This window comes from Dysidea avara, chromosome 1, assembly GCF_963678975.1.
Source record: "Dysidea avara chromosome 1, odDysAvar1.4, whole genome shotgun sequence".
Taxonomy (NCBI): domain Eukaryota; kingdom Metazoa; phylum Porifera; class Demospongiae; order Dictyoceratida; family Dysideidae; genus Dysidea; species Dysidea avara.
Window position 1 is genome coordinate 34,075,792 of NC_089272.1, and position 26,178 is coordinate 34,101,969.

At 37.2% G+C, this 26,178-nt stretch overlaps 1 protein-coding gene and 1 long non-coding RNA gene across 2 annotated transcripts; one reads left to right on the forward strand and one right to left on the reverse strand.

Moving 5' to 3' along the window:
- On the forward strand, positions 1-25,673 carry LOC136262899 (uncharacterized). Its single transcript, XM_066057320.1, has 10 exons — positions 1-480; positions 938-1,243; positions 2,774-2,833; positions 6,715-6,798; positions 7,438-7,590; positions 7,655-7,702; positions 9,674-9,730; positions 14,799-14,882; positions 15,065-15,139; positions 25,123-25,673. The coding sequence occupies exons 1-10, from the start codon at positions 132-134 to the stop codon at positions 25,509-25,511; spliced, it is 1,605 nt and encodes a 534-aa protein (XP_065913392.1). The 5' UTR covers positions 1-131; the 3' UTR covers positions 25,512-25,673.
- On the reverse strand, positions 16,340-24,526 carry LOC136262938 (uncharacterized). The gene is made up of 4 exons (XR_010704402.1): positions 23,876-24,526; positions 22,988-23,229; positions 20,944-21,278; positions 16,340-20,893 (listed from the first exon to the last, which is right to left on the reverse strand). It is a non-coding gene; the product is annotated as an uncharacterized lncRNA (long non-coding RNA).
- Positions 25,674-26,178: the final 505 nt, after the last annotated feature.

Sequence of the window (26,178 nt, forward strand, 5' to 3'; positions counted from 1 at the left end):
AATGCCACACCCTAAATTCGGTTACCGGAGAACCGCATGATGACTTCGTTATAATAAGTTTGTCTTAAATCTCTTCTGAGATCATGTGTCACATAATCTACGCATAACGAACTACAGTATTCTATGGCATAATGACTCGGATTGGAGTGGAAAGCAGTACTTTACTTTCATTGACAGTATTCACTTGTATGGTTTCGTTAAGAATCGTGGGTGCGTTGACAGGCAACCGTGGACGGTGTGGTGGTGTTCAAGTGTGCCTTTTTGCGCAAAATGGAGATGTTCAAGCAATATCATGTTGCATGCAAAACCCGGCAGAGTGTCGGTGGAGTAGCGAAGGCATACCAGAAGCAAACGTCAGTTTCCGGGAGGAGCCAAGTGGATTAGTATTGAGGTGGCAACCTGGTAGAGACCCGTTTGGGCAGTACGACTGTCGGAATCAACTTAATGAAACAGAAGCAGAAGTCCTGTTTCTTCCTGAAAGTGAGTTTTCAACCTTCATGCATAACTGCAGGATCTTTCAGGATCTTGCAGAATCCCATTAGTTATTCCAGCTCGAGTCTATACTCAACTGTAGCTAGCTGGTTTTGTTTTTTGCAGTGTGGTACCAGTTGTGGGCCTGTAAACAACGAAGTAATGTCTGGTTTCATCTCTTCCACTGTATAGTTGTGTAGCTACAATAATAATTACGTAAGATGCCAGCAACATGTTTAACATGACGTGTAGCTACATACTGTATTTTACTGTACCATGCATGTTGACCAAAAAATTAATACTTAGCTATTGCATGTTGTAAATACAAGCTGAACGCTTACCAAAAATTAGTGCTAGAGTAGCTTTGGTACATGCAGTACATATCATATGTATAGTAATTGCATTGATTATAACTACATTATTACTATGTGCTTCATTATACGCAATCATATTTTATTATTTACAGATGAGCAAGATGGTTGTCCATTGTGTATGTCTGTTGAGGCATGTACTTCGAATACTGAAATTTATTTTAACGTTTCAATTTGGTTTACCAAATCTTTGATATCCATACCATGTGATCTCCAAAAAAATAATGGACCACCATTGCACTCTTTTCGCCTAGATACTTGTGTTAGATTGCTCAGAGAGGAAATTGACTTTAATGCAAATTACAGCATTCTCTGTCCTATATGTGATGATTCTCCATACAACATACGTTATAACATACCAAGAAATGTATTGATTGGTGCCACTGATTGTTCCATTGCAGGTGTGTGATTTAATTGCACGTGCACAACCACTGTATGTTTGCCAAACCAGATTTGCAAACGGTATTTTCCACACACATCCAATTCTCAAAAAATCACAATAATAAAGACAAATAAGGAGACTTTTCTAGTTGCAAAATAAGAAAGCATGAATGTGGTGTGTGTGGAAGACCCTTTTGTTAAATCCAATCACATTTTAAATGTAGGTATGTACATAAAAGTTGGCACGTACTGTACATGTATGTATTATAGTATTATAGTGAGTGTTGTACGTATAGTTTTAATCAGCAACTATATTATACTATTTTCATGGGTGAATGTCAAAACCACATATCAGTGCTTGTCACATGTGGACATGTGAATGTGCATGGTTGCGTGCATGTTTGCGCACTCCATACACAATCGTGCATGCTATAAGAACAGTTTGCACTGTTACAGATGCATAATATTGTTACACTATTATTGCAAATACATAATGAATGACATATCCTGTACATACTGTCCAAATGCTGTTAAAGTATTATATGTAGGGCTAAAGTTTAATGACAGAATTTTAATGTATTTGACAATTTGTCCCTCCATCAAAATTTTCCCTTCCATAACTTTGCATTTAGAGTATTTCTTAATATGTGACCGGATTTCACATAACCAGGCTTCCACACACACAAAATCAAACTTACGTTTTTACCAGAAATGGATTGCTAGTCTAATACACTATCATATTCCAAACTGTTCTTCCTTCAGGACTGGCAAGTCTGGTTTCTGTAGCAGCTTTCTTCCGACCCTGTCAAAGCCACGAGTGGGAGATTGGTGCCATTATATGGCCATGGCTTTGTGATAAAGGTGTGTAGTGAGCTGGGACTTCACAGAGAGCTCACCAATATAGTGTTCTCAGTCAATTTGGAGTGATTTGAGGGCCATAGAGGGCCAAGGAGAGCCCAAACTTGGCCTCTGGATTCCATTCGTCTTCTTACTTCATTTTATATTCCTATATTAAGCCCACCCACCACCCTCCCACCCTATTACTACCACCTGTGATATTATTACCCGCTCGAAGAAAGCTGCCCAAAACAGGGCAAATTTTGGATATTAGAAGTTTATACACCCACTCAGTGATAGCTAGTAAATAGATGAATAATTGGTGCAAATTTTGTTTGCACAGCTGTAGGCACTGGGAGGTTATTACACAATGATAACTTAAAATCGCCATATCTCCTAACGAAGCTTTGTGCATCGAAGCCTGGTTTTGTCAAATTCAGTCACATATATACAATGTTGGAACATTGTGTCAAAATTTTACTTGTCAAAATGCTTGACCATACAATTCATCAAATTTTCCCTCATCAAATGTTTGCTTTATACAATAGGTAGCCTAAAATAATAATGGAGTGTCATTGTATGTGTTTACTGTAGTAGCTAACATGTGTAGGAAATCTGTTAAAGGTTCAGGTATATAGTCCTGCTATATTTGTGTGTGTAGACAGTAGCATGATAAAATTAAATTGGAAATTATACAGTATTTGTACACATAGGAATATGCATTGCACCAAGTCCTACAAGAATGAGCAGTTCCACTGTGTTTATTCAATCAGGTATGTTGAGAGATAGTATGTAAAGTAATGTACATGACTATGTAGTATTTTCCCTAATGTTGCTATCCTATTCTGTTTGCTCAATTTGGCAGCTGTGATGCATACATGTGTGCTTGTAGGATGTGTATACAGTATTTGACCATACGTTATCAAATAGCAATCATAATAGCAATCCTTATAAACTAGTCCACTACACCCAGCAATAGCTAACGTGTACTGTGTAGTGCAAAACATTGTCATTGTGAAACACTGATGAACTGCTAAAATTGCACATTAGGAAAAAATTATTTTTGAACATTGCATTATCAAGCAAAAACCAATTATCAGTCTGTAAAAAAGTATCAAAGCAAGTACTGTGACCAGTTTAGTGAAAACATGGGATGAAATTATAGAACATAAGTTACTGAGAATCTGAACTCCGTATTTTAATTTAGGTGTGCATAACACTTGGTTGGAAATATTTCTAGGCATATTATGCTTGGTTTAGGAAGATGAATGTTCTTAGTAAAACACCTCTGTGATGTTGTTACTAATATTCAGTACAACTCAGCCATGTGAAAAGTATGTTAAGTGACCATGCGTGCACTAATCATCAGTCACTTTTGAAGTTGCTGTAACTTACTCAGTCTAATAGTTGCAACTGTTTTACTGAGTACTCAGGGTAGACAATGTAGATTGTGATAACGTGGATGATGACAAAGTTGAAATAGCTGTAGGATGCCATACATTCTTAGTTAACAAATGCAATTTTTTCTTTTCATATGGTAAACTTTTGGATCTTTAGAAGGTGAAATATTGGCAAATAGAAACACTGACTATTTACTATTGTTTTCCACCGCCAATGTTTTACTCTATATGGTACATGCTCTAGGTCTTACTATTTGTTACTTTTCGTAGTAGTTGTGTTTCTAAACTAAATCCAGCTAAAGGGATTGATACTAGGCATTGAGTGACATCAATTATCATCTAGTCAATGATTTGAATGTATCATCAGCCAAGTTCAATTACTTTACTTGCTAATCTATTCGATACATTGATGTGACATACAGGCTGTGTAATGTATAATTATTATACACACATAACCAGAACAATTGCAGGTTTTATACACTGTATTAACTTTGGAAAGCATGCGTTCAAATCAGTATAATTATCAGTTTTTAATAATGCAAAATATATAATACCTTTAAACAAATTTTAATATGAATATTGTACAGGGTATCATCAAGGATGTTATAAAAACCTTCCTGGAGCCTGTGAATACTGTTACTATAGCTACAGTATGTTCCTTGCTTCCTTGCCTATTGACCAGTAATGATTCATAATCGCATGCAGCCATCTTCTTCTTCTTAGTGACTTACAACTTCTACTGTAGCTGCTTCAGAACGTATTTCTTTACTTCTGAACAGTGACACATTTAACTCAGTATCTAAGCAGCATGTGAGCAATACCATTCACTTATCACAGCAGTCATTCTCCCTTCTGTGGATATTAAAATTCAGTATTTATCATTGCGTATACATATTTCTTAGCAAAGAGAACTTACGATGTCATATAAGCCCTAAAACGTGGGAATGTTACAAAAGCAACTCCACTCAGGCAGCACAATTGATCACATGTGTGGCATTGCAAATTGTTGAAACTAGCCAGACTAATACTACCAGTGGGTTCTAAGACTAGAAATAGATTACATGGACACGTACTGATAGTATGATAATCAAACTTTGATGAAGCTGTTTGGGCATGTGAGATTAATTTTCCAAGAAAGAATGCAATATAACACCTAAACCACTGCCTATGCTTGGATGTACAAAAAATACAGCACTCAGGGGTGTATCGAGTTAAATACAGTGATCAGCTTTGCCTTGTACTGTATTAATCTCTCAACATGTCCTTAAGGTTACGGGATAGTTTAAAATGCGTGGGCGGAACAAATTACCAAACCTGCTTTAAACCAAGCAGGGATAAATAATTTCAACAACTGTGTTGTGTTAGCAATACAACTAATTGTGTTTGTTTGTTTTTACTACAGAACAACGACTGTTCTTGGGTGTGTGGTCTACAATAGAGCGATGTTTTATAAAAACGCGCCGCCAAAAACCAGACTAACAGATTACTGAATCCTTATAATTTTAACACAAGTGGCTAAACAACTAAAATATCTAGGTCCTGTGGAAGCGATTTTTTAAGTTACTGGTAGTATAGACGTTTTATTGAACTTTTAATAGTTTTTTCAGGTGAAACAAGCTCTTTGAAGGCTTGTATCCGAGTCACTGGGGAGAAACACGCCAAAAACGCTTCCACAGGACCTAACAAATTTAATATACAGTATCACTATGCCCTAGAAATGCCAATACAACCTACAGCTTTTGCTGTATTTGGCGGCGGAAAAACATGGTAGTGACAGCTCACAGCTGGAACTGAGCGATGTACTACAACAATTGTAGTGTTCACCTGCCTCAAACTACACTGTAGCTACATAAAAACATTAAATATGAAGGGCTTTACCTTCATTTGAAACTTTTCACGCTGTTAGACTGGTTTTATGGTCTTCTCAAAAAGAATCGATAGGCATTCAAAATTTTGAATGATTGCCCGTGACTATACCGTAACCTTAATGTGCTGTATTTTCCATACACACGTGCAGCAGTACTTTAAATATAACATAAATCACACTACCTACGGTATACACATAAAACAGCACAATTATAATAGTAATATATGCATGTGTACAGTATCTTGTGCACATTACACACCATTCTCATCCTGTTATACGTATATCACCTGCTTGACCGGAATATTATGCTTATTTAAATACCATAAGGTGTACTTCTTATGCACTTGACACTTGCAAACACACTAGCTAGCCTTATACAAAACAAATGTACTTGCATTAGCAAACTATTGTCAGCTAACGTGACATCAAGTATCAGCTAATTATTATAAACAAAGAACTTCAGATTACTAATCTGTTGATTTGCTATACTGTCAGTTTAGAGTTAAATGCTTCAATCTTGTCATGCCATTGAGGTTTAACTTACCATTACAGTAGTTTGTACACAGTACATACAGTTTGAGCGATAATTGGATGGCTGTAGGTTCGAGGCTGTCCAGGTCTAGACATGGATTTTCTCCTTTCTCCACCTTTTCAAACACACTTTATGTGTCAACTTTAGACAGACCTTACGACCAGGTGCACGTGCCCTACAGACCTTTAGCACTTGTGCTGTAAAGCCTTAATTGATAAACTAATATCATTTTGGTTCCACATGGGATACTTTGAGATAATAAGTCACCCTCTAGAGTTTCTATGGATACATACACATGAAATTGACAAGGAGAAAACATCCTGACTGCCTGGCAGACTCCTGTAAGCGTCCGAGCGTTAATCGGATGGCTGCAGGTTTGAGGCTGCCCAGATCCTGTCATGGACCTTTCTCCCTTTCTCTACCTTTTCAAACACATATTTTATGAAACGACTTTAAACAGGCTGTAGGGCCAGGTGTCCTACAGACCTTCAGCACTTGTGCTGTTAAAGCCTTAATAATAAATAAATAAACAAATAAATAAATAAATAAAAGTAAGTCCATTTTGTTACTGTATTACACAGTGTAATCAGTGTAGGTGCATCAACTGTACTGTGTTTGCCAAAGTGCATAATCATACTGTATTTCACAATTATGTGAATAACTGATCTGTATGACTCATACAGTATGGTTATATAGCTAATTGGTACATTAAGGAAAATACAGTATGTAGCAGCACTTTGACCCTCCTATGCAAAGTATAATATGTGAAATTGTGTAAATAATTAGCTATGCAATTATTGTAATATAAATTTTTGAACATTATCTTCACATACTGTATTCACTTTGATCATGTAGTGAGTAACAACATGACGATAATGACAGAATTTAGTACAGTTACACATACAATTTCATCATCTTTCATACCATCTTTTACACCAGGTTAGTATACATTGCAAGTTTGTTCTTATGTACTTTAAGAGCGTCTAGATACTGGTTTATTGGTTTGAGGGTATACACAGACAGTATGGGTAATTACTGTATACTACATCAACAATGGTGACAGGATTTGTGAAAAGGTACCTTTTACACACATTTGACGTACCAGCAAACAAAACGATTACTGAATCCTGATACTGATCAACTTGATCTTAGTATCAAAACGTAGCCAGATACTGTCGCTACATCCATTTAAAATTTCAAGCAATTATATGCCATGATCAAAAAGATATAAAGCTTTAAAGTTCAAATAATGGGTCAAATTTTGTGTGTGAAAACGAAAAGGTACCTTTTTGCAAATCCAGTATTATGTATGATGTGTCACCCATGATTTACAGTAGCTACTGTAGTGTACTAAGTCAAGTACTAAGCATCTTTAAAAATTCCTTTTCACCCTTGAATGGCAATGAGTAAACAAATAAATTAAGCTTGATATCTTGAATTTTGCCATGAATGGACATGTCAGTGGTTAAGAAAACTTATTGTACTTAGATGCTAATTGCATTCTCATAACTTTAGTAACATCAAATATTTGATAAAATTTGCAATAAGATTATACATAATTACATTATTACATTTCAGTTAATGCAACTAATGAGGATCACAAAAATGGAATTATCATTGGAGTAGCAGCAGGAGTAGGAGGAGCAATAGTAGTTGTTATCACCATTGTTATCGTCATACTCTTCATTTTTTGGTGTTACACACACAAAATGTTTTGTTGGAAAATCAAACGTAAGTGCCCAAGTAACAATTATTTTCACATAACAAATTTGTTGAGTACCCACTTTTTATTTAGGAAATGACCAAAATGATGAGAAGACTATAAATATGGATAATCTACCAGGTAAATCTTTATTTCAATTTTACATTTGTCCAAAAAAAGTGTCACTCGCATTCATATGCATAATTAAGTATAGAAAAATTTTCTGTAAGAATATAATTATTGTAGAAATAAAATGCATTGGAGCAAAGTATTTACGTATATACTGTACATAGTGTGTGTTTCTTTATTGTGTTTGAAATCATAATAGTATGCTAGTAATATAACATTCTTTCAACAGAGATTGATCCAGGGGAATGGATGGGGTGGCTAGCAACCCACCCACCATGCATGGCCTTATAGCCACTCAAACATGCAATATAATTCACTAAAATGATTCTATTATTATAATGCTAAACATGAATAACACTTTTTTGTCATTATTTTAACAAATTATTTGCATATTTTGTCACAGTATGAACTAAATCCCTGCATTGCATGGTAATCAGATTCCAATGCTACCTAGTCTATCACCACATAGTAGCTGGTGGCACTATGCATAATAATTTATCTAAGAAAATGGCCAGTATTAGCTACTACCAGGCAGAGGAGTTCTTAAAGGAAACTATTGGGTCTGCTTTAGGGCTGAGTCAATTTTGCTACAATATATTATTCTTTTATAATTGCCAGCAAATCACCCTAGGACTGTGACATAATTGTGTACTTCACTGTACAAGCCATATGATAGCATTGTCAGCTGTACAGTGTACATACTAGGACTCTCAACTTAAAATCTGGGCCAGTCACCCACTATGGTTTATTCCTTACCATGCTATAATTTATTACAGCCATGTATGCATAGGGAGTCATGTACATATTATAATATGTAATGTATCTATCATGTAGTACATACAGTAGCTTATGTACATTTTCATGGTAAATACTGTACACTGTATATATAAAGTATATTATTATGCTATTGCCATACAAAACTCTTCCCTTTACTCCCTTTCCTAACCACTGAGTGTAGCAATATGTACATGTATGTTGCCATTAATGTGCAACGTATGGTCCTACTCATATATTAATTTACTTGGCTTACAGTTTTAAAGCCTGAGCCAGGATTACAGCTGTACAGTGCTTAACAGAAAACAGTAGAAAATTTGTCATTTTTTACTATACAGTATGATAGTACTGTATATATTTGGGATCATGAAGGTTTGGGATTTTTTTGGCCAATAAAAAATTCTCCCTTCAGTATGAACTCAAATGGTTCCAATAGATTTTAAAATTATTCAGTGGAATTTTTTTACTGACTTCCTGACTGATGCATTCAGACAAACATAACTTGATGATGGCTAAGGCTGTGGGCTTAATAATATTATTACACGCTTCAACCCAACAGGTGCATTTTTGCATACAGCAGTGTGTACAATGCATGCTTTATCAACCTACCAATCTTTCTTTTAAAGCGATATGCTTGAGTTCACCATTTATAATAATGCTACAAATGAGTAAACAAATATTATTAAGTGCAAGGAAAAACTAGGAATTTTAAGTTTGATTAGGAATCAAGAATAAAAACAAGAAAGGACGCCTACACCTACAGATGTACTAGTGGACATTTAATCCCTAATTCATGTCATGGGTATAGACTGATTCAGAAGTAGGGATCAAATTTACACTAATGACAAGTAATTATGTCTCGTACTACAAATTTTGCCTCATACAAACATTTCCTTTTCTTGACAATATTGGTTAGGTGCAAACCTTCATGACAATATGTTCCCTACTATACAATTTTACTGTACCACATGATGTATCCATATTCCTTGTAAGTACAACTAGACTGCATGAAGATACATACATATCATACACATACATGTACGTCACTTGGATCAGAGCTTGTTCCATATCATTCACTTGTCATTGCCCCTGCAGTCTGATATTAGAATGTTCCTAACAAGCAAAATTAATACATGTATTTATAGACCACACTCACAGCACTGAAATCATAGGTATTTGTTCTAAGCTGATTGCATCATTTTTATGCAGGTGATACAAACAATGATAACACAGATGGAAGCATGACTATTACAGATATGACGGAAGGTACAGTATATCAATACAAACATAGCAGTGCTAGAGTTCAGAGCCAGAGTAATTAATATGTCATTCCTTAGGGGTGTTTATCCGATGGAGAATCCTAACAATGCATTTCTTAGATATTTAGACAATGGCCTGTGTGACTGGAATTTTGTGAGGTACCCACAAAGGGCTACATAGGTACAGTATAAGCAGTGGATCCAAGGGACCGGGGATCCAAGGACCTATGGGGACTCCTATGTTTTGTGGGAATTTAATATATACTTCACAAAATGTTTTTTTACATTCTATTCTAGTATTAGATACCTTTGCAAGTCACAGTGGCTAGTCTCAAATAACCTAGATCACTCTTTCTCTGTCTTTTCATCATGATGGTTCCTTGCACAATGCCTAGAAATTATTAGCGTCACATACGTAGGTCACTCATTATTTATTCCTTAAGTAACTGTAGTAGTAATCAAGGGCTTGTTTCTAACAGGTTGTTGCCTTTGAATGCTAGCTATATGGTACGAAGTCTGTTTATCGAACTGCTAGTGTGCCTTGCAGTATGGCCGAAGCCATTTTCATGTGCACTAAACTTTATTACCTGGTGACATAATAGATTAGCGTGGTCTTTGTGCAGCACAAGTAGCCTACTGCAGGTGATTTTCAGAGGTGCTTGTTATTTCTAATTGAACTAAACACAGTATGAACAATTGCAATGGACAGAAAGTGGATTGGCCATGTGAGATTAGCCACTGTGACTAGCGAAGATATCTAAAGTACAGAATGTATACAAACATTGTGAAGTATGTAAAATTCCATGAAAAGTTGGATCAATGACTGGTCCCTGGGTCCTTGGATTCCCAGTCCCCTGATCCACTGTTAATACCTACCCTCCACTAGGCATGTTATTTGTTTGTCAAAGTTTGTCACTAGGTGTCTTACCCAGTAAGACACCTGTATAAAGGTTTCTTACCAGAACGAAAACCCACATACTTTGCAGATGATGAATTTGCATTCCTTACAGCATGTGCAGTGGTGTACTGCATGAGGGCACTTAACTGTGTCAAGTGAGCTTGCATGGTTTTTATGTTATTATGAAAGTACCCTGTACAGCTGCTGCTGCAGAAACAGCTATGGAAGAGGCAACTAATTTCAGTGTGGCATACAATAGGGTCTAAAGAAGTTATACATAACACTTAGGCCCTTAATAGTGTCCTCTATGCAGTATGTACTCGTGCACTGCTTATAAATTCCATATAGACTCCACATCATGCCAACATTTATAATGTAATATTAAGGTTCCATAAAACAAGAAACAAAGCTTGTATGGTACAGTATGGATATTACTGAGAGTTAATAACATGTGAGGAGTGCTACTGCAATTACCATGGTGCCAAATGTCAGTATCAGCTTTGAGCATATAGTACATTTAATGTTAACACTTACCTATTATGTGAAGCAGGGGAGTCAGCAGTGGCTACTGTCACCATCCCAAGCATTCTTCACCTCCCACAAGCTATTGATTGTGGTGGTAGTTTGGTAAATGTACGGGGTCTCGGCTGCCTTGTAGGATAAAAGTTCCAACTCTATTTTTATGGCCAAACATGAATGGGCCCTTTTCTTGGTTATAAGGCAACAGGTACTTGGGTAAGATGGGAATTCAGTGTCAGGAGTCATTTCCGTTTTCCTCCGAATTTCCCATACTCAAGCCTCTACGTAGCCTATTATATCTCTGGCAGTCATCCTAGGGGATACCCCAATACCATCACATTCCTTCTATCAGGAATGGAGGTGCTGCGTTGCAGCCAGAGCTGGTGTTGCTGGTGCTCTGTTTGAATTGGCGCAGGATGAGTTGCACGTATACATTTGACAACAGAGCGCCAGAATGTAGTTGCAACCATCTGGCCGAGATGGGGTCAACAGTTGCTAGGGATGCGCCGATTTTGCCGACAAATTTTTTGGAAAAATACGTTGGTAAAAGCAAAGAGCAAAATGCTGGAAAAATAGGTGGAAAATTGGAAAAATGGGCACCAAGGAATGGCAGCTTAGCACATTTTGTATGAAAAAGATCGAGATACTCTAATAGAACAGTCACGCATGGTATTAGCATAATTAGGATAACATGAGCTCATAGGAAATGGTGACAAAAGATCGAGATACTCTAATAGAGCAGTCACTATGTACAAAATATTCTAATAGAGCAGTCACACATGCTTGCAAGCTTGAGGTACTGCAATTAATTTTTACTGATGCTCAGCAAAATAGAAAAAACCCGAGCAAAATATTGAGCAAAATAGGTGAAAAATAAAAGAATTGCTGGAAAGAAAAATAGGTGGGAAAAAATGCAAAATAGGCTCATCCCTAACAGTTGCCATCAAAGTGGCAGTGTGTTGGTGCACCCATGTAAAGGGGACAACAAATGCTAGACGGAGTAGCAGTGTGCTGGTATGTCCCCCTCGGGGAGAAGTACTGGCACTTGCTTTGTGAAGATGCCAGCAGGCGCTCGCGAACCGGATGGCGGTGATATCACCACAGTTGAATGGTGGTAATGCCACTGAGGTCAGTTGTACTTGATGTGGGCTGATACAGCCATATGTCTATCTGTATTGGTTAAAAAAAAAAGAAAGTAAAGTGACAAACAATTACAATGGGTTATGTTTCCAGCTGGTATGTGTGAACCGTGCATACACCAAGTCAGGACCGTAAACAGTATAGCAGGTCCATATATGATATATCATGGCCGTATAGAATTTGATTGGTCGGTATACAAATGTCAGGTAAGACTACAGGTTTTTTATTGGGAGATGTGCTCCGGGTGTGTACCTGTTAAATACACTACTGAAAATGCGGTGTACCACTGAGACTTGCTGTGTTTTGGTTGTCACGGTTGTTGTACACCGATGCAATGTACCATAAGTTGTGCAGTGAGGCCAAGCCAGAGAAGTGGAGGGAAGGGGGTGCATGGGTAACACTCTCACGCAGCTGTTCACTGGTCGCGTGGTACTGACTACGCATGTGCGTTTACTCTAATTGATGCCCTATTCTCTTTTTAATGCTACCTAACTCCTGCCAGGGCAGAGGTCTGGTGTTTCGTTCCCCCCATTAACTACGTTTAAAGGTATTTTTTAAACTATATTATATTTAACCGTATCCTCAAATTATTGGAGGTACAGTGAACCCTGTCTATTTTGGTCATCATAGGAACTAAATGTTCTGACCTCATTAAGGAAGTGGCTGCATTAAACAGGTCACTTTGTACTCAGCTGGCACATGTGGGAATTTTTATAATGGCCGGTTTAGACAGGTGACTTCTTTATGCGGTGACCTGATTAGACAGGTTTCACTGTATTACAATCAGTGGCATAGCCAAACCTATGTATTGCTTTTAAAAACTGCATAAATGTAAGCTAGCTAATTTCACGCAGTGCTGCAGTTCCTGCAGTTTATTTTACAAGTCTAATGCTGCTGTATGAATCATACTGTATAGAAGCTAGAAATAATATTGCATGACAAATGACTTATTACACTTTTGTCTTGTTCTTATTTACATAACTCACTTGTGTTTAAATGCAACATTTTATACTCCAAGTTCGTCCATCACTTTAGGCCACACAGCTGCTAACAAAATATTCCATGCTGTTATTCCCAACTCAATATTATTATTCTGTTAAAAAATGGATGTACTCGGTGAACATTATGGCAACCACTCTATTTTGTTTGTTGTTCATTACAGCAATAAAGAGTGGTTGCCACCATCCTGGGAAAATTTGGGTGGACACATGCTCATGTGTCCACCAAGGCCCACCCATGGCTATGCCACTAATTATGGTAATATCTACACAATGAATAGTTACATTCCAACTTGCTATATGTTTGTAAGGGTGCCGTAATGAAGGTACAGCAGAAGATTATAATCTTTTAATCATCCAGTGTAACAAAATATAAGTCCGTGTCTTTTTTTAGTCCACAAGTCACAGTGTAGCAAAAAATTTGGTGAATTTGGTGAATAGCGTTCAGTTTTTTTTACCAATTATTTCAGATGATCACATGAGCACATTGAGTGACCAGATTGAGTTGACATTGAGTTGAGATTAAACTTGAAATGAAGTCGATCCTTCAATACTTTAAGCCGGTACCAGCCAAAGGGAAGAAAGAACACATTGTTTCGTCCACTCCGCATGGACCGTTGAGCAGCAAAAAGCAATCAAAGTGGCCCGGAAATGAACAAACATCACCTAAGTTACAACCCATGCCCACAGAACCGACCAGTAGATAGCAAAGCATGCCTTTGCTAGCACATTGTTAGATTAGTAGCTACAGCAACACAAAATACAAAAGCCATAAATGTTACAAAGTACGACTACTACAACAACAACATGTACATTGGCTAGCTATATTATACTTACTACTGCACTACTTAACTGATGATGAGTTGACACCTTGTCATTACCCTTATGTACCATACAGTAAAAACTTTAGTGGTAACAACTTTGATGAATATTATTTCAATCACCAAAGTTTTTCCACCAATTGTTTTAACACAGGGGTTTCGCCGCACATTTTTGCCGCCAAAGTTTTTTTACTATATGGTATGTGATTAAACTAGTCTTATATTCAGGAGTAGTAACTCTTAACTTTCTAATTCCTATAATGTATTTAGTTACATTGTGTTAGTGAAACAGCTTAAAGCTGGCAAAGAATTTTTAAATTACGGTTGCTATGTTATTCACAAGACAAGTTATGATGTGTACCAATTGGAAAGGCTTTAGTTAAGACTAGTTTTGTCAGACCAGGTCACGAATATTTACGTATTCAGTGTAGTTTTGTACTTACCCAGATTTTTTTAGTATACTACAGTATTGTGACCACCACATACAGTGTATGTTAGTGGTCTGAACTGCATTCTACTATTATAGAATTTTCAATCATTTATATGGTCCATCAGTCAGGTAAATATTTGGCTGGCCAGTAGTTGCATGTGAATGAGTGAAGGAATAGAGTTATGGTAAAATGTACAGTAAACGTTTTGCTTTTAAACCCCTGAAACATTTCTTCTGTAGTAAGTATGTGTATCTATTCGTTAATACAGAGCCAAAGGTGTACAAACAAAATGTAGTGTCATCGGGAACAAACAGCACAACATTAAAACATAGTGATGATGATGATGATGAGAGTGAGTATCATGTAATAAATTTAGTTATACAAACTATTCTTTGTTTATGCATTACTAAGATGTAAACTTGATTTATGTAATATACAGCAGTCAAGAAATAGCACCAATGAAATACAGCTTCGATGTGCTTCACTATACCATGTGACAGTTATTTGCATACTTTCATTTTTTGCTATCTTTAGAACCAGCAGTAAAGACACAACCAGCAGCTCAAGAATCACCACCAATTCACCAACTACCTCAACATACCAATCAAAGTAAACCCATTTGCTTATTTTACTTTGTTGCAATGCAATAGCTACCTGTAAATTAAAGTTAACATCCTTGGTGGGGTGTACAATATGAACCTAACTGTTTCTAGGAGCTCATGGATAAGGGAGCATGCAACTCCTTAGCTAAATACTGTATACTAACATTTTCAAAAATAGTGCCTTGCACTAGTAAGGTAACTATACTGTATCACTAGTTGCATCATTCTTACATGCAACAGAGATACACAAAATGGGCTGCTACTGCATCGTTTTGTGTGAAGGCAACTCGGAAAGCAGTCAGTTGCTTCAATAGGAAGGCTGTTGAGTTAATAAGTAACAGTTTGGAATAGTCCACCAGAGTAATTCTGTGTCACTAATGAATGTAGAAAGGCTGTCCTGCCACCTGTGGTACAATTCTTCCATCATGCCCAGGGGTGGCGGAGAAGGGGGAAAGTGGGGGGTAGAAATATGTTAAGCATAGAAGTAAACACTAGAATGCTAAAAATATTGTGGGTGGGGCTCCATAGTGGAGATAGACTCCTCGGAATGTTATGTTTCTACTATCTTCAGCTTAAAGTTCTGCTGCAACGATAAAAATATACTACTAACCATTGTTTTAGTGAATACCCACAGGCATGATGAAAGATCCTACAGATTAAAAATAAAACAAAGTTAATAATTTAATTACACTTATTAAACTTTACTACCATTGTTTTTCTACCTAAAACAATGGTAGTAGTACTGTATATGTTTTATAATGGTGGCAGAGTTTTAAACTGAAGATAGTAGAAGTATAACATTCCAATGAGTCTATCTGCACTATGGAGCCCCACCCACGATATATTTATGCATAACTAATTATACTAGTACATGTTCTTACATATCTTCAAGCTTAAAAAATTTAGCATTCTAGGATTGACTTCTACAATTTAGTCTAGCTGGGATAAAGTGTATACTGTAAATTGCTATTTGCATCCAACATTCTGGTGTATGTTTGTTTCTATGGGATGTCATGGTCATATCCAAAAATTTTCAGTTTACAAATTACAGTAGTCTTTTTATGTGTACTTAAACTGTATACAATGTACACTGTATAATATTATGTATCTGACCAGAACCTAGCCTGAGGTATCAGTTTACCTGATTTACTTTGTTACACATCACACCTTGAATAGCAGCCACTATTGAAGAGTAGCTGTTTTATGTTCTTAACTACCACCGAAGCAATTATTTAAATCCATATTGTATGATCATAACACGAGGAAGCCACAATCAGACTAATAATCACATGTGATACATCTTACATCATATTGCATCACCTATTTCCTACATCTTCCCCTTTTCAAACATTTGTAGGGGAAAAAAAGTACAGAACAAATGCTACACAAATCAAAAACAGTCCTAATCAAAGCCAAAAAAATCAGTTGCTAATCTAAGCTATATAATAATTATAATTACAGTCAATCGGGTCACTTAAGTCCAGTCTGGATCCTCAATCAGCCTTCTGGTGGGGCATTTGTCCCGGGTAGATCTAAGTTGAGTATGAGAAGCTCCAGATGTGGTGGGGTCTGTGGATTTGCAAAGTCCAAGTCCATTGGGTACTCAGGTTGGGACACGACAGCGTAGGAAGTATCTATTGTGGACTAGAACTCTGCTTCCTGTTGTCTTGATATAATATCTATGGTGTGGACCAATATCTGTGACTATCCCATAAATGTCCCAAAGTCGAGACTGAGGATTTTGTACTGCAACATATGTTATGACCCAACATGAATGTCTGGCAGGTTGTGAGCATGGAGATTGTGGTAGGCTGCAGATGATTTGGAAGTGTCTTCAGCCTGCTGTGTAGCCTCTTGAGCTGGTCGCTGCCACTGTGGTAGGAAGGACCACCTGTGAGCTGGTAGGATATCTTGCACAGGGTGGCCAAACATTTTCTGAGCTGGTGACAAGCCATCTTTTCTACTGGGTATATCGCGGTATTGTGGCAATGATTGAAAAAAATTCTCATCATCTAGGGCTCTGCCATTCCATGCGTTTTGAAGTAGTTTCTTCATGGACTTGACGATAGCTTCAATGTTGCCATTACTCTGAGGGTATCTTGATGAAAAATGTTCATGTAGAAAACCCCAGCACTTTGAGAAGTCAGAAAATGTCTTGGATGTGAGCTGTGGTCCACCATCAGACCATACAGTGTCAGGTATAGCTGTGCGACAGAAGGAGTGCCGGAGAGCTGAGATGACTGTATAGGTAGTAGTGTTAGGGTGTAAAGGGATAACAGCTGGCCAATCAGTGTAGCAATCAACTATGATCAGGTAGGTGTGGCCTGTGTGTGAGCAAAGGTCTATTTCCATCTCCTGAAATGGGCAGTCTGCTCTTGGCTTTTGAACAATTCAATCTTTGGCATGGCTGGGAAGATGGTCTTGGCAATGCCTCCAAGACAGGATGGTATTGTTGATGTCATTGTCTATTCCTGGCCAGTACACAGGAAGATGAGATTGTTTTGTCCTTACAGTGCCCTGGTGAAATTCATGAAATTGAGCCAAAATTACAGATGACAGTTTTGTGGGAATTAGAAGTCTACAGCCATAAACAATGAGGCCATCATCAATGGTGAGGCTGTCTGGAGTGTTCCAGTATTGTTTGCAAGCATCTGGTAGTTGATTATGATAGGGTGAAAACCCATGTAAGATGAGATGTTGGAACTGTTTATACTCTGTGTCTTCTTGGGCACTTTTTCTGAGGCCATCTAAGCAATATGGTAGTGGTTCAGTTTGTGTGAGAGTTCATATCTCAGTAATGGACAGGGCTGGTTGGCTAAGAGTATCTAATTCAGCAAGACTATCTTCAGGTGATGGGTCTGTTACTGGGTTCCTTGACAGGGTATCTGGGGCATCATTCTTTGTGCCTTTCACCCATTCTGTCATAAAATTGTATGCCATCAGCTTAACCTTCCGAAGACGTGGATTCTCTATTTCATCAAGTTGGTGATGGTTAAGGATAGGAATAAGAGGATTGTGATCTGTGATAACTTGAAAGTGTTGTAGTTCAGCTAGAAACCAGTGGCACTTCAAGGTAGCTCAGGCAACAGCCAACATTTCCAGCTCTATAATGGTATAGCAAGATTGAGCATCAGTTAGAAATCGAGACCCTGTCTGAATCAAACTTCAAGTGTCGGAGTTGTCTTGCTGTTGAAGTATGAATCCAAGGTCTCAGCGGCTAAAATCTGTGCATACTCTAGGAGGTTTACCCATGTCAAACAATGGCAACACAGGTGCATCAGTAAGGGATTCTTTGACAGTTTGAAATGCCTGGTCATGGGTGGCTGACCACTGGAAGTCATTCTTTGTACTGAGTAAAGGGCGCAGTGGTGTGAGTAGTGTGGAGATGGTGTTTGTGCTAGCTGATAGTTGACTAACTAAACCAAAGAAGGATCGGAGATCTGTATGGTTGGCTGGAGTTGAAAATTTCAAGATGGCATCTATAATAGTGTGGTCTACTTGGTAACCTGTAGCAGAGAGCTGGAATCCTGCAAAGGTAACTGAGGACTCACAAAACTTGCACCTGTCTAGGCTAAGGGTGATCTTTTTCTCGGTACATCTTTGTAGAAATTCTCGGACATGTGAAGCATGTTGTGTGATATCACTGTCATAGATAACAATGTCATCCACTATGCGGCGGAAACCAGAGAGACCATCAAAGGCTTCAAACATACGTGTATGAAATGTTCAGATATGGTCAGGAGGAAATTCCATATGGTGCATGCATATACTTAAATCTGCTAAATAGTGTTGTAAACGTGGTGAGAAGCTGACTTTCTTGATTGAGAGGACATTGGTGATAGCCCTTCATAGCATCCAAAACAGTAAAAAACTTAGCTTGGCAAGCAGTTATGTCAGCAATAGCCTTGGCTGGGGTAGGTGAATTGGTACCTTTCTCTCTTTACATATCTATTTAAGTGTGAGAGGTCAACACACATACGTATCCGACAAGTATTCTTCTTGGGTGGCGATGATGTTCTGTTTTGTAAGAGGTCAAATTCAGCTTTTAGCTTGTCACAGTAAGCGTATGGAATAGACCTGGGGGTGTTAACACAGAAGGGTCTCGCATCATCAGTAAGGTAAATTTGGAATTCTTCACCCTCCATGCTACATCAGATATGGTTGGGAACTCCTGAACTGCAAAGTGCTTGTCAAGGGGTAAACTAGCTGCTGGAGGGGTGGTGCTTCAGAATTGACAGTAGTGCTGGAAATGGTTGGGTTAGGTTGGGATAGCTAGGGACCCGCCGATTATGCTCATTATTTTTCCTATTATGCTATGCTGCACTGCTCAAAATTTTGCCTATTATGCTTAAATTAATGCTCAATATTTACCTATTATGCTCAAATTATGCTTGATATTTATACCTCAGTTCCCATGTTTTTCTAGTAATTTTTCACTTTATGGGAAGACAGTAAGTTGCTGAAGCACAGGCTATTTGCTGAAGCACAGGCTCTTTGCTGAAGAACAGGCTCTAAATCCTTGCATGTAAAAATGCACATGTTACAGTAAACATCGATATACTCTAATGAACAGTCATCTGTTTGATTATTCTCTGACTGTTCTATTAGAGTATATCGATTTTTCTGTGATATGTATTTTGATAAGCAATAATTTATGGTAATGCACAAATGTTCTGCCTATTATGCTAGCATTATGCTCAATGCTTTCAGATACCTATTATGCTCATTATTATGCCAGCATAATTGGCGGGTCCCTAGGGATAGCAGTTTGGTAGGATTCCAAGTTCTTTACATGTCTTCCAGAACATCAGTGTGCCTGTAACATTAGGATAAATGTGCAAGTCATCAAGGTGTTCCTTATTGCCAATCTTGAAACATACCAGCAGCCTGCCAGCAGGATGTATCTCTGCTCCATTCGCAGCTTTGGGAATGACAGAGGAAGGTAAAAGTTTGCCAATGTGTTCGTTAAGCTGAGAGAGAATACTAGTACCGGCTGATAAAATATCTGCACCCGAGTCTGGAAGAACAGCTTTGGTGGTGGCATCGTTAAGATAGGTAATGTCAATTTTTAGCTTGGGTGCAGGGTCAGTAGATGTGACATGGTGGATGTTAGACAGGCCTGCTTGTTTGGACAAGGAGTTGTCAGACTGAATAGATTGAAGAGTAGAGGTAGAGAGCCGCAGTGGATGAGGTTGTATGGGTTTGGAATGGCAGACTCTGGAGAAGTTACCCAGTTTCTTGCAATTGTGACATGACACATGATATGCAGGGCATTGTGAGCAACCTGCTGGATGTGGCTGGGCCCCACAACCAGGACAGAGAGGTTGTGATGTAAATTTCTTCTTCTGTGGGTGTGTCTTAAGAGCTGCAACAGATTCGTGGAAATAACCAGGTACTTGCTGTATGGCAGCTCGTTGTTTCTTGGCTGCCTCTTGGGCTTGACGAATGTGGACTGTTTTATCTAGAGAAAGGTCATTTTCATGTAAAACGTGTTCGACAGTATCACCATTAAGCAGGCCTTTGATTATTTGGTCACGTAAGCTCTTCTGTGTGCAAGCATCATTGCATAAGTTGCAAGTTTTCACTAGTTCTCTCAAAGAAACAAGGAAATCCTCAAAGGACTCCCCAGGTTGCTGTGTTCTATGACAGAAATCCTGTCACTCCACTGATTCATTAATGTGTCCAGCGACGTACTTCTTGATGTCACTAATAATGGAGGTTACACTTCCATGGTCCTCAGTGGTGAGGCCAAGGTTGTTGACTATGGTAAGAGTTTTTCATGAAAAATTTAATATCAAGGCTTGTACTTACTTCACAGCAGGTTCTTTGCCAAGTCCGGACTGGCTCATGCACGATTCCCACTGTGTTTGCCAGGCTGAAAAGTCAGAGCCGCGGTTGATTTGTAGGTTCAACTTAGGAAGATCTCCTTGGCAAAAAAATACGACGACTGTGACATGGGAAATATCTGGAGAACAAAATGGTGGGAACAAACAAAACACTTGAAAACGAAGGTATCACCTGATGGGGTGCCTCAACCTGGCACCAAGGATCAGTGATGAGGGTTAGCAAAATGAGGTTGACGATTGCAATGGTGAGACTGCTCGCAGCGCCATGTATGATCATAACACGAGGAATCCACATTCAGACTAATAATCACATGTGATACATCTTATATCATATTGCATAACCTATTTCCTACAAATATAATTACACAAGTAGAAGGAAAATTAGAAATTTTTAAAGTTGGATTAGGGATCAAAGAAAAAAAAACGGTATAACAAAAGAGGTTTCCTATACTTGCAGATATACTAGTTGATATTTAATCCCTATAATTTATTCTAGCTGAATGCATGGCAGAATTAGGATTAAATGTCCACTAGCATATCTGCAGGTACATATAAGCAACTTTTGTTTCACTATTTTTAAGTTATTCCCTTGTTTCACTACTTTTTTTATTGCTGATCCAACTCATGATTATGACTAATGAACCCACACATATCATATCAGAAGGACGAATGATACCAGGAATGCCAGAAAATTAATTTTTTACATGAAAATGTGCCCCAACTATCAGTTATTACTGAAAAGCAAAGTGCTACTGTATTATACTTTGTTTTCAGCCATGTTAGCATTACAGACAAAGAACAGTATGAGAAACACCTCTTCGTACTGTAGTGTGAATTAACACTGTTAGTGGAAAGAAATGGGACACAAAGGAGAACACAGGTATACGTATATGTATAAGTCCATGTTGTGTGCATTGTATGTACTGTGGTATAATATGCCAAAAGGCACCAGTCCAGCAGAAGCGACATCTACAATAACAGTGAAAAATCAGGCCCATAGCCTCAAGTTATGTGAGGATTCGGGTAGGCAGTTAGTTAGTTAGGTAGTCAGTCAGTAGATAATCTGCTAAATATATATTTTTAATATTCCAAAGCAACTTATCTTTGGTCACTCTGTAGGCATTTTTGGGTTTTCTTATATATGCCTAACCAATACTGTCAAGATGCCATGAAGGTATTGTGAAGCTAGTTTTGGGGTGATACTTTTGGTCAGAAAAGTCCAAACGTTCATTAACCCTACTATAGTATTGTACGATCAGTATTGTATGATGACCAGGTCTGTAAAAATAGAGCAAGTGGGCACAACTACACCCCATCATTTATCAAATCATATCTCATGACCTGGATAGAATATACAGTCTGTACGTGTTCCATAACTTGTATTATTAAAAGCATTAAATAAGGGCTAAAATTGTTTGGCCATACCACAATGACATAAAAAGTCACAAGTCATGAATTTGAAGAAGTATGTACATATGTAGGTACTATAACTTTATGTGTAAACATGCTCTATTTTACATGGCCTAGTCATGTATAGAAACAGTTGATTATTGTGCATACAAAATATATTATACAACTTATACAAGTATAAGTAAATAAATAGCAATTTTAAACCAGAGTTGGGACAAAGTACTGTAGCACCCCAATAAAAAGTACTGGATTGTAGTAGTGCGTAATGTCCAATTATTGTTAGTAACACTAAGAAGTAAATAAACTGTGCTGTGAAATAAACAGTAAGGATATTAATTTCTGGACATTTTATGCACTACTTTGATCCAGCTTGTTTCAGTATGGTGCTACATTCTCCCTACTCTAGTTTAAAATACTTACGCTTGTTTGTAAATGTTTTTTTGCAAATTCATGACCACTAACATCCTCCAATATAACTATACGTATCACAATTCTAGTTTTAATCATATTCTTAAGTGAGATCATGATTTGCAGCAATCATGAACCCAATAATGCAGTTATATTCATAAATAATAGAAGCACATGGACTGTCTACTTACCGTACATTCCAGCTGCGGCTCATCAGACTAATTCACTTATAGTACCTGCACATACGAGACTGTAGTGTCCTACACTTTGTGCATACCATTCAACAGGCAGTCTATTTCCTGATTGCAAGCAGTATATCGTCTATAGTGGAGAACAGTTCACCAGCTGGAATTTGAGATCTTTGTATTGGATGACATTGTGTAATGATTTGTACATTGGGGATGGAAGTCATACTGTGCTTGACTGATAGCCACTATAATAAGAAAGAATAAAATAGCATACATATTGTATAGCTATTAATATTCCAAAAGTTTTTAGTATAGTGAATTCGAAGTGCTTGAGAAAGAAGTCCAGTAGCTGTAACTACTTCTTTGACTGAGCACATCAGCTACCAAATTATTTCAGATTGATCTGGAGGCACTTTTGGGCTTGGTTTTACCCAATCAATATCCACTGTCATGTAATCATGAGGGTAAATTGAGGCAGGAATTTGGGTGATATTTTATCATGGATCACGCCAAACCTCCACCATCCTTCTATACAGTACTATTGTACTATAATGTTAAAGCAATGCTGTGAGTACTATACAGACAACCTGAGACATGTGACTGAGATCCTAATAAAGCACAAGGCATGCAAGTGTTTTATTAGCATTGAGGCCAACCTCTGAGTGCTTTATTATTCATAGGAATGAATCCATTTTGCTTTCTTTTCCATCTATTTTCTTCCCAGCAATTCTTTCATTTTTCACCCATTATGATCTACATTTTTCTCAAGAATTATAATATTTTATTTCGCTCAGCATTAATCTTTGTTAATTGACCATTTACTAGTATAAACTACAAAACAACTTCTATTACACTGTAGAGTACAGTATCTCAATCTTCAATTGCTCTTACCATAATTGCAAGAAGCTTGCTGATTAGAGTATCTCAATCAGTACTTGCTCTTCCTATAAAAATTAACTACATATTGTTGATATTTTTATTAAGTGTGACTGTTCTATTAGAGTATCTTGATCTTTTGTGCAAGTTTTATGCCCACTTTACAAAAAAATGCACTTATTATGGCTGCATTTTGCTCATTGCTTCTACCCACCCATTATGCCAAAAAATTGCTGGCAAAATCAACACATCCCTAATTATTAAGTGCAAGCAAAGTGATGCTTTAAAGTATTTGTGGAAGTTTCATGACAGCTTGGTTGTGCACTTACACATGTTAACGGTTGTCCAGGTGAGTGTTAATAGTCCAGATGCATGCTCTAGCATTCTAGCTTCCTTATAACTTACAATAGCAGGGGCGGATCCAGAGTTTGGAAAGAGGGGGGGCACCTTTCTGAAAAACAGTTGAAGACCAAAAAAACTTGCTGAAAACCAGTTGAAGTAGTTATCCTTACCAACTATATCACGTCTGTTATGTAAAATAAAATCCTATTTATAGCTTCATAGGTAAGCTACACTGCCTCATGAACATTGTGACTGCTTTATTAGAGTAATTGACTGCTCTATTAGAGTATCTCGATCTTGTATGCAATTTCTTGAAGGGGGGGGGGGGCATTTGTCCTAAATGCCCCATCCTGGATCCGCCACTGAATAGGCCTATTAGTTGGTGTAATAATCATAAAAATCATAAACCTCAGTAGTGTTCTGTGGACTAAACTGCTGATTACTCAGTTCTAGTGTAATGTTGGCTGACCTGAGGGTGTTGACGGTAACCGTTTTTTAATTACTATTATAATTGAGCTTTGAAGTTTTGTAAAGTACAGTTATAAAGTACACTTTTAAAATTAAAATTTATGTCGTGCATATATATAATATAAATACACTGAATAGCATATTAAATAAAGTACTATACACTATATACAGATTTTGGACTAATATTGTACATACAATGCCACAATTTTGCACTAGTGTAGTGGCTGCACATATTTCTACAAGCATTATCAAAAGTAATACAAATGAATTTATGATTTCTTCAAATGCTATATAGCTAAGGGTACAGAAACTATGTTTACATTGCAAAAGATTTTGCAATTCTTAAAAATGTAGATATACACTGTAGTAACATTACAGTACTTACAGTATAGTGAAGATTTAGCCTAATAGCTACTGCACAAACAGTATTAGTTGTTTTATTTTTGTTACAGGTGAACCAAAAAAGAAACCAATATCACTGAAAGTTTCAAAGCCTGAAAATCTAAGTATGATGGATGTCTTTCTTAGGATGCAGCCCGATATGGAGCAAAATATAAACACAGCTGACTTATATGCATACTTAAATAAATATAAAATTTTGACGAAACTTGAAAGAGAACATTTGGGTCCATTATCTCCTAAAACTCCAACTGAAAAAACCCGTCATTTAATATCTGTATTGGAGTTTAAAAACCAGGAAAGCTTAGAAAATTTTGTCAAGGCATTGAATGAATCTTCAAGTATAAATGGTAGTCACCAAGATTTGATAAAAAAGCTTCAAAAGCATGGTGTTGTTGTTGAGACAATTTCAGCAGAATTACCACAGAGTACTGAAGTATAATTAGAACTGTCATTATTATGAAGTTTTATAGTTTATATATATATATATATATATGTAGCTTTATATTTTATCTGTGTAATTTTATAAGCAAACATATGTAGGCATGATAACATTATGTGTTTAAAATGAAAATCATACCTAGTGTAATGAGGAGTTACCAATTGCACATAATTGTACTGTAGCCTGATACATTTGTATCCAATGTCTATTCTACAGTTGGAGGAGAAATACAAGTATTGCACATCCCCTGTACAATATTACTGATACTACAGACTGTACATAGTATTTCATAACTCAGCAGAACTTAGAGTTGTAATTTTTACAAGTTGAACCGATTGTGTACTTTAGCAAGCTACGTATTTAGTTACAAGATTCTGGTGCCATATACACTATTTATTCCAATATCAATAGTACTGTAGGAGTTCAATTAATTCCAAATCACATGGTTTTGTAATTGCATTCTGAAGCAGCCAATGAAATAACAGAATCACCAAAGCCATTAAGTGCAACAAAAACAGTGATAATTATTATTATGTAGCCAATCAAATATGCTGACAACAGAAGGCTTTTAAGTATAGATGTCTGAGTAACCAATCAGAATTGCTGATTTATGAAACTGTTAAGTGTAACACCTAATGATATCATAAGTAGCAAAGTGCCGAAGGTA